Below are 17,676 nucleotides of genomic sequence, written 5' to 3' on the forward strand. Positions count from 1 at the left end.
AAAGCACTTGGTTGCATGTCTAACTTTTTACACAGATGTGTGTTTAAATGTCTTGCTGAACTGGGACCTAAGTGAGTTGCCCAAGGTCACATAGGAAGCCAGTGGCAGAACAAGCATTGACTCTAGATTTCAAGTCCCAGGTCAGTACCAGGCATCAGTACTTCAGGCTTGTGAGACTTTTAATCTAGGTTCCCCTCCCTGCCTTAAGGCCGAAAACTCCCTCCTGGACCCCACTGCTGCCTGACCCAGATATTCAGGCCCAAATGGTGCTCTAAGTGATTCCGTTACTCCGCAGTGACACTGGTTTGACTGAGAACAGCACATGGCCCTCAGTTTTGAGAGCTCTCCAACTCACCATGGATTGGGACGGCTGCCAACTTCTTGCATGAGGACCTGAAGCAGACCGAGCTCCATTTCAGGCTGGAACACACTCAGGAGAATAGGAGCCTGTGGCTGCTCCATGGAACCAGTCAAGGCCCCCGTCTGGCAGACCGATAGAGTGGCCCACAAAGGTTGAGAATCACTGCTGTCGAGACACTATCCTAAATCACAGAAGTCTTATTAGCGACCATTGAGTGCAGTAACTAGTTAAAATCCCAGCGCCAAATCGAAGCAAGGCTTTGGAAAATTTCCCTGCCTCTGATAAATTTCTCCCATCTCACGAGATGCCACTCAGCCACCTCTTTTACTTACATTTTTGGGGGTGCCGCTCATTGAAATAGTGGCAGATCTGACTTTAAAAAACATCTGTTCCCCTTGGTACTCACAGCAAACTGCAAATTCAAAACATGAACTTGATAGCTAAGGAACTGCTGACTCAAAGCCCACTGAAATCAATGGAAAGACTAATTGATTGCACTGGGCTTTGGCTCAAGCCCTGAGTAAGCACGGCTGCTGCTGGTAGATTCTTCACACTCTGGGGCCTCCCTACAATGCTAGTTAAGTGAGCAACAACAGAGACGGGCTATAAAACCTTGCCACAGCACCGTAATGTGTCCTGCATTCGTTTCCTTGAGCAGCCCACATCACATGTTTACATCACGTGGAACAGCTGAGCGTGACCTTAAGACAACTTTGATGTCTGTAGGCCAAAAGAACCAGTTACATAATAGTCCAAGCAAGCAGAGAGACAGGCAGATAAGGCCTAAAAGAACCTGGGGTGGGGAAAAACTTTAGAAGGCACTAATTTGTTGCACCGTCTGTTCAAACACATGTACCATTTGAAAGAGATATTTGCATTAGAATATATTTATTAGGCATTTACAAGAGAGAGGCCAACTAATTTGTATAAGACCATAAGAATGGCCATACTGGGACAGACCAATGGTCCATCTAGCCCACTATCCTGTCTTGCAACAGTGGCCAATACCAGATGCTGGAGAGGGAGTGAACAGAACAGGGCAATTATCAAAAGATCCATCTTCTGTCATCCAGTCCCAGTTTCTGGCAGTCAAAGACTTCGGCTTTGACCATCTTGGCTAATTGCCATTGATGGACCTATGCTCCATAAATTTCATCTCATTCTTTTTTGAACCCAGTTTACTTTTGCCCTTCACAACCTCTCCTGGAAGTGGGCTCCACAGGTTGACTGTGCACTGTGTGAGAAGAAGTACTGCCTTGTGTTGGTTTTAAACCTGCTGCCGTTCATTTCATTGGGTGACCCTTGGTTCGTGTGTTATGTGAAGGAGCAAATGACACTTCCCTAGTCACCCTCACCACATCAGTCGTCTCTCTTCCAAGCTGAGCAGTCCCAGTCTTTATTAATCTCTCCTCGTGAGGGAAGCTGTTCCACACCCCTAATCATTTTTGCTGCCCTTCTCTGGACCTTTTCCAGTTCTAATGTACGTTTTTTGAGATGGGGCAACCAGAACTGCACATAGTATTCAAGGTATGGGCATACCATGGATTTGTAGAGTGGCATTTTTATATTTTCCTGTCTTATTTTCTATCCCTTTCCTAATGGTTCCTAACAGTCTGTTAGCTTTTTGGACTGCCTCTGCATGTTGAGTAGATGTTCTCAGAGGTCTATCCACAAGCTCTCTTTCTTGAGTGGTAACAGCTAATTTAGACCCCATTATTTTGTATGTATAGTTTGGATTATGTTTTCCAATGTACATTACTTTGCATTTATCACCATTGAATTTCATCTGCCATTTTTGTTGCCCAGTCACCCAGTTTTGTGAGATCCCTTTGTAACTCTTTGCATGCAGCTTTGTTGCATGACGGTATTACCATTTAAGGCCCCCAAGCCTGAAACTCCTTGTGCCTGAGTGGACTGCTGTGCCCATGTGGAGTTTAACTGAAGTAGGGCTTCTGCACAGGGTCAACAGTCTGTACTTGGCGAAAAGCTGGAAGATCAAGGCTTAAACTTGCAGTCGAGAGCTATCTACTGTTCCCTTATTCATTTAGTTTATGAAAACATTGGGGATTTTATGTATTAAGAAGGGTTCCTAACCTGTTAGGTTAGAATACAAATTGGCTTAGATTCGAGTAAGGAATGTACCAAGTAATCTATTTGCAATCTGGACAGATTTTTCCATTGCTGGAGAATAAGTTTCACAATCCTAACAGCTATTGAGTTGTGTGAATGATATTAAACTCCTCTTCTTTTCAATACTAGTTGAGTTAGATGTTGCACTACAATTCTAATAAGAATTGGCTAAACAAGGTTGTCTGGAGGGATTAAAAATTCATCCATTCATTTTGGTCTGATGAGGTCTACAAACTAATGGGCCAGATTCTCAGCTGCTGTAGATCAATGTTTCTTCATTGATTTGTTCACAATAAAGTCATAACTATTTAATCCTCAAGCTGTGGAGGCAGGTAAATATCATTCATGGGGAAACTGAGGAAGAGACATTAAGGGCTTGATTTGAGAAGTGCTGAGCACTGTCTGCCCCCTTGAAGGCGGTGGGAGCAGCAGGCGCCCAACTACTTTGGAAACTTGGCCTTGCGGCTCCAATTCAGCATGTTCTTAAGATTACCCACATGCCTAACTCCATCCCGGCCCAGCAAAGCACGTAAGCACATGCTGAAGTCTCACGAAGTCAGTGGGAGAGGACCATAGCTAGGATTCTCAAAGTGATCTCAAGGAGTAAAAAGCATCCACCCCACATTGACTTTCAATAGGCCAACTCATTTCCTTTGACCCCTTTGAAAATCGCAGCCCATGTGCAAAGAATTAAGCACATGCTTAAGTGATCTGCTGAATCAGGGTTTTGATGACTTGCCCAGTGCCATAGATTGAGTCATAGTCAAAAATGGGATTAGAACTCAGGCATATTCTGGTTTCTTGTACACTGGGTGAGAGGATTGCAGAGCAGCAGGTCCTTGACAGAAAAGGTTTGCCCCTCAGTATCACCATTAGAGGACAGGAAGACAATCAGCGGTTCCAACCCTACTGCCATATTGGTTAAACAGCTAGGAAATGAACAATAGGGCAGACCCATTGGAGCACGGGGCACATTCATCACTATAAACCTTGGGACTTGACCCAGGTTACGCGTTGTAGATTGAATAGTTCTTCCTCTGTATCTCTCTTGCCAGCAACAATCCTGTCTTGCAGTGTCCTGTGCTAGCTAGCAAGGGGATGGATATAATGAAATCTCAACATGTGTTACCATACATTTATCTTAGGAGGATAACGTTACAAGCAGTCCTGTAATTAATTGCTTTATCTTTGAGTTTATTGCTTTCGTGGTTTCCAGATCTAACCCACACATTATTGGACAGTGTTCTACAGTGTAATAAATCACTAGGTTTTTTCCAGAGCTTTTCCTTACAAAGGAGAAAAGTTGGAAATATGTGCGCTCATCTAATATTATGGATGCTCCATGTGAATAAGCCGGATCCTGAGCTGTAAGATCTGTGCAACCATCAGAGTTTAGATTTTAAAAAAGTGGTTCCATTTGACTACATTAGAGAATTTTTAATTAAGTGTGTTTATTCAAATTAGTAATTGCAAAAAGAAAGTCAGGGAAGTTGCATTAGACAAAGGACTACAAGGACACATGGGCATAACCTCAGAGTCAACACTATTATCACTTACTAGGAAAGGCGGGGGGGAAAAAAAGAAGAAGATCAGTTCCTGTAAAACACCAAACCAGGTGACACTGCTCTTCAGCTAACAGACACAGGCTCTGAGGAGCAGCTTTTTAGAGACTCATTTTTGGTGGACACATCGTTATATCCGAAGGCCTGACCCTGCAGTGCTCTGAACACCCTCACCTCCCACTGACTCCAAAGGGAGTGGAAGTTGTCAGCAACCCTACTTTAGAAAATAAGAGCTCTAAGATGTCTTGCAGGTATAAGGCAATATTTGCATTCATATGTTATTGTGAGCTATAGATATGAAAGTAGCAGGAAAGTACTGTCCTTTCAAAGTACAGACAAATCCATGCTCCCACTAGTGGGTGCAGAGGTCATCATGCATGGAAGATGGAGTAGGAGACAACATTTACTATGAGCCCGATATAAGCAGACTTCAAGTGATGTTAAGTTGTTCTGTATCATACGTGTGCATCACTAAGGTTTACACTACTATAGCTGGCTGAGGCTGTAACATTAAGTACTTTGTGCATTAGTAAATTAAGCCCTAACTAAATCAAAGATCCCTAGACCCTCCTCTGCCATGCTTTCCGACCAGTATGCTGAATGCTGGCCAAACACTCAGCATAGATACGTGAAACAGACTGTGCAGCAAGGCACGGCTCTGCCCCTGTTCTAACGCCACTTCTCTCTGCCCTAAATAACCCTGGTCATTCCTAGTTGGAAACAATTCACTGTATACATTATTTCTGTTATTTATTACATTATTTCAGGATCCAGGAAAGGCTGGGCCATAATTACAACAACATGTGCAATATTGCAGAGTCAGTTCCTGATCGCTGGCTTCGGAAGAAGGCTCCACTTCTGCACGAAAACATTTGCCTTCCTAACACAAGAACTACTTTTCACTCCATATTGGGATTTATAAACTGCCCTGCCAAGCAGTCAACTTGCCAAATTATAGCTCTGCATGGCCATTGAGCAGCAATGCCAAGAACAGAAGTCTAAAGTGAGAGAACTCTCAACGACAGTAACGTTTCAGTTTTAAATGAAATCTAAGTACCTCTTACAGAACAGAAAAAAAAAATTCCTCAGGGAACATTTTCAGGGATGTTCAGAGGAAATCAGACAATTCTTGTGACTGTTACTGGAAATTGTAGGTATAGAAATTGCTTGCTATAGAAAAAAAATGCACCCTTCAGGATACAAGATTATAGAAACACAAACCCGTATTTACTGTTAATACTTTGTCCTAACAGCCACAACGCAAATTGGTTCTCCAATTCCCTCTGCTTTCCATATGTAATTGTGTTTATAAAGGAAGCAATGAAAGTTTAATAGGACCCGTAGACAAGGCTGATTGATCACATATTGGCTTATGAGAGACACTAGCTCCAAACAGGAGCAGGACTAGCCTTACTGCGCCAATAGCTTCCTACTCCGGTGCATCTACAACACAACACAGCTCTAGTCTTTAGCCATTCATACAGACTGTATCCTGAAATGCTTTACAAAGTTAACCACCACAGGGGAATCATCACAGCAGGGTGAGAGAGAAACAGAGGTACACAGAAAGGAGAAACAAACTTGTTTTCATGGGAAATTTGAAAGCTGGGGGTGGGGAGGAGGAGAAGATAAAGTGGAGGAACAGAGAAAAGTTGTTCCAGAGGATAGGAGCTGCACAGAAGGCTCTTGCACCAACTCTGCTGAGGGGTGGGATAAAGAGGAGGCTGGTGGTAATGGACTGGGGACAGGAACAAAGTCAGAGGAGAGGCTACATTGGTGCAACTTACACCTTTCAGCCCCCACAACAAAGAAGTCCCATGACACCTAGGATTTACGGACGCTGGCCACGAGCTGACATATCAGCAGTCCCACTGAAGTCAGAGGGACTACACACATGTATATAGTTAAGCATGTGCATCAGTGTTTGCAGGATCAGGGCTTTAGACTGAACCCTATAGACCAACATATATAGTTTACACACCCATGCCATCCCTCGACCAGAAATGGGCTCACTGGGTCCAAGTGGAAGGGAGTCGAAGGGACACAGCACCTCTACATTTGGTTCAGAGAAGGTCTGTAGGTTAGGATGGAGCAAATCCACGTAGTGACATTACAAGGCAGACAGTTTTGAACTGGATTATGAAATATTATATATACATACACATATATACCTGCACACCCCCATGAGGAAACCCCAATGACTGCCCCAGTCACCAACTGCACGATGAACATGATGCAGAGAAGCCATCGGTGATTGGAGAAATGAGCCCTGCTCTAAGAAGATGATATATTACAGCAAGAAGGGAGGTGAAAGGGGCATCACTAGAGGTTCACAGTACCCCATAACTGATTAAATCCAGTGGTCTCAGAAGGAAAAAAAGACAAGTGATTGTGGTGGTGTTAGCACTGTTAAATGTTACATCAGCTCTTCCATTAGAGATCTGATTTTATGTTGGTTTGCAACTTGGCCACAGAAATTCATTGTGAGCTGAAGTTTAGGAAAGATAAGGAAACGCCCTTTAAATTTACACACAGGCCCAAATTTTGCAGTCAGATACATGCTGGCAGACCCTTCTATCCTCAAAGAGCCACGGATTGAGGTCATATCTTGTTCTATATTATTTAGGAACTTCTACAGGGGGTTGAGCACAAAAACTTTGATGTTTACCTTTAAACAACTTCGACTTTTAGAGAGACCCATCTTGCAACAAAACTAGTGCCAATGCATGAATGTACAGTTGAGGAAAGACACAATGTCTGCCCCAGATGCAGTGAGCATCCACAACTCCCACTGAAGTCAACAGGAGTTGTGGGATGTTCTATACTTTAGGATCAAGTACCCCCTTCCCCATCAGAAAGTTTTAAGGTCAGCGCACAGACTGGGTCTGGCTTTTCTTTTACTGCTGGCTCCTGAAGCAGAATATAGTAGACGCCTTGGAACTGCCAATTTTTCAGCACACATCTGCACACAAGCACTTCAAAAGGTGGCGTGCCAGGTACCGCACCTGAGCGGCAATGGAATCACATTTCATCTTATGTGCTGCATATACAAGGCAGCAGCAGCAGCTAGAGACCAAGTATGACCTTTAGCTTTGAATTTGCTCGGCATATCTTGGTTCATGTTATCACCTTATCATTTAAGCTGGTGGCGTTAATGTCTGGGAGAATCCCATTCACAAACTTGTAGCTTTGCTACTTGGAAAAGCAAAACCTTTCCAGTTCCATATTACAAGATCACTAGGACACTCTCTAAGACAAAAAGAAAAGGAGGACTTGTGGCACCTTAGAGACTAACCAATTTATTTGAGCATAAGCTTTCGTGAGCTACAGCTCACTTCATCGGATCCGATGAAGTGAGCTGTAGCTCACAAAAGCTTATGCTCAAATAAATTGGTTCGTCTCTAAGGTGCCACAAGTCCTCCTTTTCTTTTTGCAAATACAGACTAACACGGCTGCTACTCTGAAACCTCTCTAAGACAATGGCCTCAACCAAACACCCTTGTATTTGCCACGGTATGATGCAAGGTTCCCCTGCTATCACCAAGCAGCGGTTCCACACTTCACTGGCAGCACAGACAACTTAACTGCAGCCATTCTCCCCCCAACACACACGTCACTTTTACACAGCATCAATTGTATTGTATATTTGTATTGGAGAATATTGTCGACTAAAGGGACACTAATTTGACAGATCCAAAACTCGACTGTACATTTGCAACTCTCCACTCTTATGCCAACTCCATTTTCCACGAGCAGGCAAGTGGACTGGGTAGAGATGAAAAGCCAGTCAGTAAGGGAACTGAAATAAACAAGAAACCTGCACAGGATTTTCTTCACCTGGAGAAAGAGCAAGGACAGCACCACATGAGTGACTTTACCTGCAGTCCCAACAAACTCAGAATCCAGCCCGGTTTTACTGAGGCAGGATCACACATCCTAAGAGCTGGCATTTTAAGGCTATCCCACAATATTGCAGCACCCTTCATTTAAGGGTCCATGAAGAAAAATGTAAGTTTAAGGGACAGGCACAGTTTATGCTTGTCCGACATGATATACATATTTTTAAGTTGTACTCAACTGTGCTATTAAAAAGGAATTACTTCAGAAGGCCCAAACTGGCTGGTCTAACATCTGGACCATTTCACATGTCCCCGTGTGTTTGTTTTGAAATTAATTCTTTATGTACTTTTTTTCTAAATAAATGTTTCCAAATTCTAGGAAATAAATAAATCAGTGCATGAGCAGCTCAGTAACAAACCAATATAAACAAACAATCTACCACATAAGAAATACCCTTCAGCATGGAAACATATTCCAGTGTGGATGGAGAAACAATTGGAGAAACAAGCTTCAGGGTTCAAGCTTTCAAGAAGCAATAAAGAGAATATCATTTTAAGATGATGTGAATATTACCAACAGAGTCATTTTAGATACCAGGCACTATATTCATATGCTTATTATGCTAGTGATGCTACAGACATTAGATCATGTTACTTTTCGACAAAGGTTTCATCTAGCCTCTTCCACAAGCAATCTAGAAATGCAGAGATGCCTTGCCACTGATAGATGCAGATACAAATATCCAACATCAAAAAGTGCAGCTGTGTATTACAGAGGGATTACTACACTTTGAAAGCTGATTTATGAAAACTGTCAAAGGGCATTGGACTCTTTTTTTTTTAATATGAATGCTAACAAATTGAAGTGTACAAACCCCCCTTTTGTGCGGGAAAGCTAGCATTTAGGAACGCTAAGCCAGAAGTGTGTCCAGCACCCAACAGATCCCATTGGAAATCCGGCCTTAATAGTGGAGGCTGAGGACTTTTGAAAATGTGGCCCCTCGCCTTCATCGGCTTTTATACGTTCCGCATACCCTCGGGGTGAAAACGATCACTTCCGAGAGCAAACAGCTACCTGATGGGTGCGCGCAAAGGTGCTTTTCCACTTGCAAGAGTGGAAGTCCCTTTGAATACGTCCGTTAGCATATTCGTGGTCAGATCCTTTACACTATATTACTGGGGTGTCCTGAAGACTATCCAGACCAGATGTGTAAGCAGATGGGACAGGGTTACAGGAGAGCGGAGACGCTCCGTGTGCGGAGAGCAGCAGAGGGGTTGCTCAGCGGGAAACCAGCCAGTTACCCAACTCCCCATGGGCTAGTGCCAGGGCAGAGTATTTGCCTCTCTGTCTGGGTGATTAGCTGGGCATTGGGGAATGGAATTTCTCCCATTTCCCCACAGGTGACTGTCTGGGAGGCAGCCGCCTGGCAGAGGAGGAGAAAGGCCCTTGGCCCAGTCTACCAGAGGCAGATGCCTGAATATGGGAAGGGATATGAACCGGTCTCCCTGTGGGTCCGGCTTAGGTAACGGGATAAGGCCCTTCCCTTGCCCTCTTGTGCCTGGGTATCGGGGTGGGAATTGCCCCCAGACCTTGGCACTGGGAGATGCCCTGTCCCCCTGCTGCTGGGGCACAGTCATGGGGGGAGGGAGGGGCAGGCTCCTTATACCTAGTGCTTGGGTGAGTGTCCCTGGGGGCAGGAAGGGAGAAGCTGCTCCATGCCCCCCCCCGCTGGGTAATTGGCGCAGGGGGTGGGGAAATCTGCCCCCATGCCGCCCCCCCCGCTGGGTAATTGGCACGGGGGGGGAGGAACCTGCCCCCATGCCGCCCCCCCCCGCTGGGTAATTGGCACGGGGGGGGGAGGAACCTGCCCCCATGCCGCCCCCCCCGCTGGGTAATTGGCACGGGGGGGGGGGAGGAACCTGCCCCCATGCCGCCCCCCCCCGCTGGGTAATTGGCACGGGGGGGGGGGAGGAACCTGCCCCCATGCCGCCCCCCCCCGCTGGGTAATTGGCACGGGGGGGGAAGGGAGGGAGGAACCTGCCCCCGTGCCGCCCTCCCCCCCGCTGGGTAATTGGCGCGGGGGGGGGGGGAGGGAGGAACCTGCCCCCGTGCCGCCCCCCCCCCGCTGGGTAATTGGCGCGGGGGGGGGGAGGGAGGAACCTGCCCCCGTGCCGCCCCCCCCCTCTGGGTAATTGGCGCGGGGGGGGGGGGGGAGGGAGGAACCTGCCCCCGTGCCGCCCCCCCCCCAGGCCCCGCCGCCTCCCCAGCCCGGGCCGCCATGTTAGTAGCTGCCTCCCCCGGGCCCTGCGGCGGCTGCCCGGGCCTAGCGCGAAGCCGGCGCGGCGGTGCCAGGACCCCCCCTCCAGCCAGCGGGGGTGTCAAGGCGCGGGGGGACTCCCCCGCACCCACACAGCGCTATCCAGCCCCGCTGGGGGGGGTCACCAGCCCCGCTGGCTCTAGCGCTGCCCCAGCCCCCTCCCCGGGCACCCCTTGAAGGGCAACATCCCCCCCCCCCGCACCCACAGGCAGCCTCCGCGCCCCTCCCCTCCCATCCCCGTGTAAAGGGGCGCAACCCACCCCAGCGCGATCCCAGCCCCCCCCTCCGCCCAGCCACAGCTGCTGGGGGGAGGGGGGGCTGCTCCCTACGCCCCACATCTACCAGCCCTTGGGGGCGTTTGCTCCATTCCCCCCCACCAAAATCAAACGCACGCTCCTCGGACCCTTCCCCCTCCCACGCGTGGAAAGTTTCACCCCCACCCAGGCGAGCTTTGCACCCCGGCGCGGGGAACAGGTGCTCTCGGCTGGGCTGCTCCCGGGGGGGGGTTTAAAGCCCATCGCAGCTGACAGGGGGGGGGGCGGGAGCACAAGTATCAGCCCCCCCTCCCCCGTTTTAGGGAGTGCCTGGAATCACTAGGGCGAGGGGGGGGGGTGTATACACACTCACCGAGTCACACGCATGCACACTCACCCGAAATCCTGGTCCATGGACTTGAAGAAGAATTTGTAGCTGTGCACAGGCCGGTTGCTGAGGACATTTTTAAAATCTGTCAGCGTGACTTTCTCCGGGGGAACGGGCAGCTTCACCAGGTAGGGGGTCTCCTCCTCGTCGATGTGGTAGATGATTTTAGTCTCCGCCATGGGAGAGAGGTAGGTGGGGGGGGGGAGGGGAATACGGGGTGGGGAGGGGGGCAGTCCAGGGGCGGGGGCAGGGGGGGCGGGGGAAGGTCCAGCCCGGGTCGGAGCTGCCCGTCACCCACTCACCGGGTTTCCCAAGCCCCGGTCTGGCGCGGCTGCCAACAGGAAGGGAGAGCTCGGCTCCTGGCTATTGCACCGGGGATTTCATTCCCTGCACCGCTCTCTAGCTGCCCAACGGGAGAAATGCACGCGGTGCCCAGCCCGGCCCGCATCCCCGCGGGGGCCGGCCGTGCCCCGGAGGGGCGAGCGCAGCACCCCGCCGGCCTGGGGCTGCGGGGGGGGGGGGGGGCTGTTGGTAGCAACCTCCTCCCGCGGCTGCAAGCCACCAGCCTTTTGCCCGTTGCTCTTGCTGGGGAGGGGGAGTGAAGCCGCTTCCCAGCCTCCTCCGGGCTGCCTCCTCCCCCCCCCCCCCCCGGCTGAGTTAAAGGGACACGGTGAGGCGGAGCCTGGCCCCGGCCTTTCGCAGGCGCGGGAGCAGCCCCGCGCCCGCCGGGTTCCAGGCGGACCCGCGCCGCGCTCCAGAGCGGGCTCCCGCTCGCGAGCCGGCGCCGGCTTCCGAGACGGTGTTGAAACGCGAGCCACGAAACCCCCCCCAGCTCGGGGAACGGAACGGCCAAGCTCGCTCGTCCCCTGCCTGCAAACAGAGCCGGGGCTGGTTTCTGGGCGGATGGCGCTGGGCAAAGACCAACCTCTGGGTCACGAAACATTTGGAGGAGGCTGGCTGTGTGGACGGGGAATGCCAGCCACCCCCAAAGGCAGGCCACGGTTTATGGGATGCCCTGCTTGGAAACCTGGCAGTGAAGCGCCTAGTACATAAGCATTTCGCTTCATAGAGTACCTGACATTTCCTGACTGAGAGCGATTTGCCCTTCCCTGGGAATACTGGGCCAGATCGAGCAACCCCCTTGCGTTCAACTAGACCCTCGTCCTGTGAGCAGCCCCTTTTAAGCCGGTGAAACGGCTAAGGAAGGGGAGGGGAGGGAGCACCTACAGTTCCCATGGAAATAAAACTCAAGCCGCGGTAAGGATGTGCCTAAATATGGATCTGGGACCATAACAGATTAGGCACCCAGGGTTGAAAATGCTGGCCAAAGTTTGGGGCCCAGCCCATTCGCTTCCCTACACCTGCTTCTCTTCTGCAGGTTGCTCTGGCTCCTTGCAGGGATAACCTGTGGGATAGGGACACCGGCTTTGCATTAATAGTTGGAATAGAGGGAAACCAAAGAATGCTGGAATTTAGCGCCTCCCTCCCCCAAAAAACAGACTTTGGGGCTAAACCGAGCAAGAGCTGGTAAAAGAGAGATTTTGGTAGCTGCGGAGAAATGTGTCTTGTGCTTTGTAACTGGAAACAGGTACAGGAACCAGAGAGGTCACTGGACAAACCAGGGTTGCGCTTTCCCTTTATATTTCAACAGAGCTGGGTTGATTTTTTTTTTCTGTCTAATCACCGTGCTCTGTGCTCCCCTGCTGTTAGTACAATTTGTCATGGACCAGCAGGCTTCTCCAATGCCTATGCTAATAAGAAAGCAGAGAGAGCCATTTGCGGCCGTCAGAAATCTTCTTTAAGAGGTGCTGATTGGGACTCTATCAAGGCTAGATGCTTCTGGGGCGCTTGGCACCTACAAAGCTTTTTACCTGTCATAGAAATGTAATTCTTTCTCCGAAGCCATGTAGCATACAACTAAAGCTATCCCATGCGTTGGAATAGCTTTGGTCCTACTGCTCCAGGTGTGAGAGCGGTGGTTTGGAGCAGAGTGGAGGTCCTCTGGTCCGAGAGAACACCTCTTTAGGGCACCATATTCTGCAGCTCCTCCATTTGAGTGACTCCAGCTTCCTCCTTAGAAATCCCAAAGGGGGGCAACCAGCATGTGAAAATTTCCAAAAAGTATGGCTAGGTCGTGGGCAATCTGCTGTTCATTAAAAATATGTCTGCAGCCAAACCCCCAAGCTAATTATATTCCCTTTTTTTTTTTTTGCACACAACCCCCCCAAATGAAAGAGCACATTAGTTCTTCAAATATTCAGCTGCGGCCTGTGGAAAGGGACATTGCAACTCACTCATTGAATTACCTGTGGCAGTGGAATGACTTGTCCTTTAGAAAAAAAGAATAGAGGAGCCAGTCGTGTTAAGGCAGCTGCCCTCGGCCAAATGGTTCGTTAACACTGTGACTATTTATTATTGTGAAAGGGGAGGGGGGGGTATCCCCAAATCTAAGCCTGAGGGGTGAGATTTTGAAAAGCACCTAGTTAGGTTCCTAATTCCTGTTGTCTTTTAATGGGAATTGGGCACCTAACTGTAACTTCCTTAGGCACCTTTGAAAATCCTACCCTCCATCTTACCTTTACATAGCATCTTTCAGCCTGAGGTGCTTTAACAAACTACGGGCCCAATCCTGCAAACACAGCTGAGTGTAGCGATTAATTGCTTTGAGCAGCCCCTTTGCTTAGATGTGGTAGTCAGTTTATGCATGATCAGGCCCTGTTTACACTTCACCGAGCCCTGAAATGCAGCCGTCACTGAGGTGGATAAGGTAGCCAGATGGAAAACCAGTGCACAGCATGCATGTCATCAAGGACGGAAGGTTTTTATTTAATTTATTTATTTATTACTACATACTTGGAATGTAAAAGTATTCTTGGATGCCCCAGCCAATAGACAGTTTGAGTCTGCCAGCCTGGGGATGGATCTATGGTTCTTTCTACCCTAATTTCCTATGTCCCCGTCCCATTTAAAAAGAAGCCGTCTCACCCGAAAGGAACCTAAATATTCTCTATTGTAACAGACACATAGCGTCATTCTGTGTTGAGTGAGCATGGGGCTTGGATTCATTTCAGTAACACTTAGTATCATTGTAACTGGGGCTGACAAAACAGGGGAAGGGGAGATAAGTGTACCAGGCCCCTGAGTTCAAAGGGCCTCCCCCGCCACACCCCCAATCTGTAATATCTGCGTAAATAAAGTGAAAGGGGCGTGGCAGTGAACATGATGTACCAAGGTCTCACATTGCTCTTGCCAGGCCTGACTGTGACATGTATTGGGAAACCAAAATGCTAGCGCCAGCTATCTGCCGGCACTCCTACTACTGTGAGGTAATTACAAAATTGCATTTAATGGAATTATCCAACCCTGAATCTCTACAGGCATTTATACCACTGTTTTCACCATTGAGCCCAAATCCCTGCATAATCCTTTAACGAGACATGCAAGGTGAACAGCAAGGAAAAGCTGTGGCCTGACTTTCCAAAACGTGATTAGTGGTTGTAGGGTGGCTCAGCTTTGGGGTGTCCATTTTGGCACACATCAAAGGCATCTGATTTTCAGGAAGTGCTGAGCACCTCCCCTCAACATCAGTCTTCTTTAAGGTGTCCCCAGTTCGGCCCCTCAGAACTTAGCCACTAGTCACTTTGGAAACTTCAGGTCTATGTTTTCACTATTTAAATATTGGCCTTTTACTTGCAATAAGCACAAACTACTGAGGATTTCCATAAGCTCACGCATCTCTCATGCACACATACACTGTGGTTCACATAACATTTTGGGATGCGCTTGGTACAGAAAATATGCCACAAAAACAGCAGTTTTCCCACATTTTAGAATCGCTTGGTAGGAATGTACAAGATTCCTTATCGCAGGCTTGTTCTCTAACCTGAGCTATGCTTTTCAGATACCTGAGTCCTTTGCAATCTTTTTAATAAACAATAAAGAAACTCCCACACACAAATATTCAAGACTGCGGTCTCTTTAGTGGGTACTGAATGACCTGCTGAATTGCTCAGTCTCTAAGGAGGGGCTAACACAGAGATTGGGTCCGCAGAGCCCTGTCCCTGCTCTAGCCAATTTGCTTTCGCTTTTGACAACTAAAAATGGAATGAGTTGTATAATTGTCAGATGGCTACGTGCCAGCATAGAGATGAGGATCTTGGATGTATGACTCACAGACGGATTCCTGTGTCCCGCCCATAATGCCCTGCCTTCTTGGCGTAACCCAGATTAACATTACAGTTAAACCACAAGCTAATCCAATTAATCAATGTGTTTGGTACATAGTGAGGAACAGGGGGGTTGCCATACTGGTAAACCATTGGTGCACCAAGGCCAATATTTAGCTTCTTGCAGAATTGAGTACCTGACATTTCAAAGGAAAGTCAGATTAGGGCATAATGGTCCTAGCCCCTTGATGGGGGGAATAGCCTTCTGGAGGAGATCAATGCCTGAAGCATAAGTGTTGATCACCCTTTTTTTTTAGCAATTGACACTATCCTTCATTACCGGCCACAGAATTCACAGATTCCAAGGTCAGGAGGGACCATTGGGATCATCTAGTCTGCCCTCCTGCAGAGCACAGGCCAGAGAACTGCCCCAAAACAATTCCTTTAGCAGATCTTTCAGAAAACCATCCAATCTTGATTTAAAAATTGCCAGTGATGGAGAATGCATCAGTGTGGTAAGATGAGACCCTTCTATCAGAGGCCCGGTCTGAGGCCTAAGGCCTGAACTAAAGTAATGGTCAAGACTTTGTTAACATAAAGCAAAGTTAACCTGTGAGCCAGGGGCAGGCCCTGCTCACAGAAGCTGGCAAGGAAAGGGCTGATGCTGCAAAAATATTCAGACCTAAAAGGTACTGGACACTAGAGGTACAAACATGTGCCAGGATGGTACCAGAACACTCCGATACTCGCACATTCCACACAGAGAACAAGGAACAGGCAGACCCATCCTAAAGACGGGCAGGAGGGTACTATGATGGCTAGAGTTGTTTTGATCGAACCAACATGTACAAGCTGATAGGTGGCACCTTGCTACATAGAGGGGTTGTACCTCAATACGTCAGGAGTGAGGTGTAATTTGTTTGTATGTAAGAATTCACACGTGAGGAGTTACCTTGTCTGGCCTAGGGGGCAGTGATGAATCCCGCCACTGACTGAGACGGTCCATTGTCAGGGAGCACATATGTACCAGCAGAACTGTAGACATCTGATCCGGGGACCTAGAGACTGTGTTTTGTTTGGCAATAAACCTGGCCGGGTGCCTTCGTACCTTATCAGAGTCTGTGGTCACTGGGGGTTCTCTCGGGGTCTGCTGGGTCAGCGATCTGCAGAGCCGGGGCTGCACACGGAACACACGCACGCAGCCGACTCTTATCAACATTGAACAGAGCAGAGCACCACACCGGTGATGTCTGATGACAACCATGACCCTTGGTAAATTGCTCCCGTGGTTAATTACCCTCACTGTTACACCTGTGCATCTTATTTCCTGTCTGAATTTGTCTAGCTTCAACTTCCAGCCATTGGATCATGTTAGATTTTTCTCTGCTAGACTGATGAGCAAATATTGGTTCCCCAGGCAGATACTTACAGTCTGTAATCAAGTCACCCCTTAACCTTCTCCTTGTTAAACTAAATGGATTGAGCTCTTTGAGTCTGTCACTGTCAGGCATGTTTTCCAGTCCTTTAATCATTCTTATGGCTCTTCCATTATCAACCCCTTTTTAAAAAATCTGGCTTTTGTGTTGTATTTCTGATGGTCTCTTGTGGCATTGAATTCCACAGGCTTACTGCACGCCGTGTGCTTTAAGCATTTGCACTAGGAATGGGACTTAAAGAAAAGCAAGGATTGGGACCCCCGGGAGTTTTAGGGAACTGTGTGACTCAGGCCCATTCCCAGCTTGCAGGGGTGTTTTCAGAAATCTCTGCAGGTAAAGGAGAAAAAGCATCTCCCCTCACTCTGGTGATCCTTTGGCAGGAGAATCCAAAGGCAAGACACGTGTTTATTTCGACTCTAAATGCTTTGGGGATAGGAATAGTCTTTTCCTTGGGTCTGCGTACAGTACCTAGCATAACAGGGCCCTGATCTGTGATTGGGGCCACTAGACACTACCAAGGTACAAATAAATGTCTGAGTGCCCTTCACACCTTGCATGAAATGTTTGAGGTTTAGAAACCTATCAAGGATCAGGAAATTTAGTTTTGGTCCTGTACCAAGAGAAAGGTTCCTGATCTCTTCACAGAACAGCCAAGTGACTCTGCCCCTGCCTGTGCTATGAGACTCATGAGGGGAAGACGAACAGAATGGCCACTCAAACGACACCTCAGACAAACACCTGTCAAGAACTGAGCAAAACCTTTCATTGGGAGCTTAGATGTTGGTTTCGCCTTAGAAAACAAGCCTGCTTTGTTCTCTAAGGGCCAGCCGATGGGAGTTTTGCCAGTGATGTCAATGAGATCATAAAAGTGCCCTTGGGCAGATTGCCAGCTAGCGAATGAAAACTTCTGCTTATCGACAGAATGGGAACATCTGGGCTAGTGTCAGTACAAGCTTCCCACACCCCCATGCTCAACAATCCTTGCCAACTTTCCTTATCCACCCTATCAGTTCTTTGGCATCTCTGCTGAGAATGTCAATGAGGAGGCCAGTGAGTGTCACATCTATGGATGCTTCTCCATCAGGAAGTGAACTGAGGCCACCAACTAGCTGGCAGAGACTCCATCCTGGCTGGATCTACACTAATGACCTAGAGATAAACGTTTCTCAATTTGCCAAGCCATTGAGTCCTGCCAGCATGACTCATTTTTACTATTCATTCA

General features: G+C 48.3%; 1 protein-coding gene across 4 annotated transcripts in view; it reads right to left on the reverse strand.

The window, feature by feature from the left end:
* The window catches only part of DVL1 (dishevelled segment polarity protein 1), a 171,354-nt gene extending 160,315 nt beyond the window's left edge, over positions 1 to 11,039 (reverse strand). For all 4 annotated transcript variants that reach the window (XM_074975382.1, XM_074975381.1, XM_074975385.1 and 1 more), the window contains exon 1: positions 10,862 to 11,039. In XM_074975382.1, the coding sequence (XP_074831483.1) occupies positions 10,862 to 11,031 (170 nt within the window). In that variant the 5' untranslated portion in view covers positions 11,032 to 11,039. The remainder of the gene's footprint in view (positions 1 to 10,861) is intronic.
* Positions 11,040 to 17,676: the final 6,637 nt, after the last annotated feature.

Source organism: Natator depressus, chromosome 18 (assembly GCF_965152275.1).
Source record: "Natator depressus isolate rNatDep1 chromosome 18, rNatDep2.hap1, whole genome shotgun sequence".
NCBI classification, from domain to species: domain Eukaryota; kingdom Metazoa; phylum Chordata; order Testudines; family Cheloniidae; genus Natator; species Natator depressus.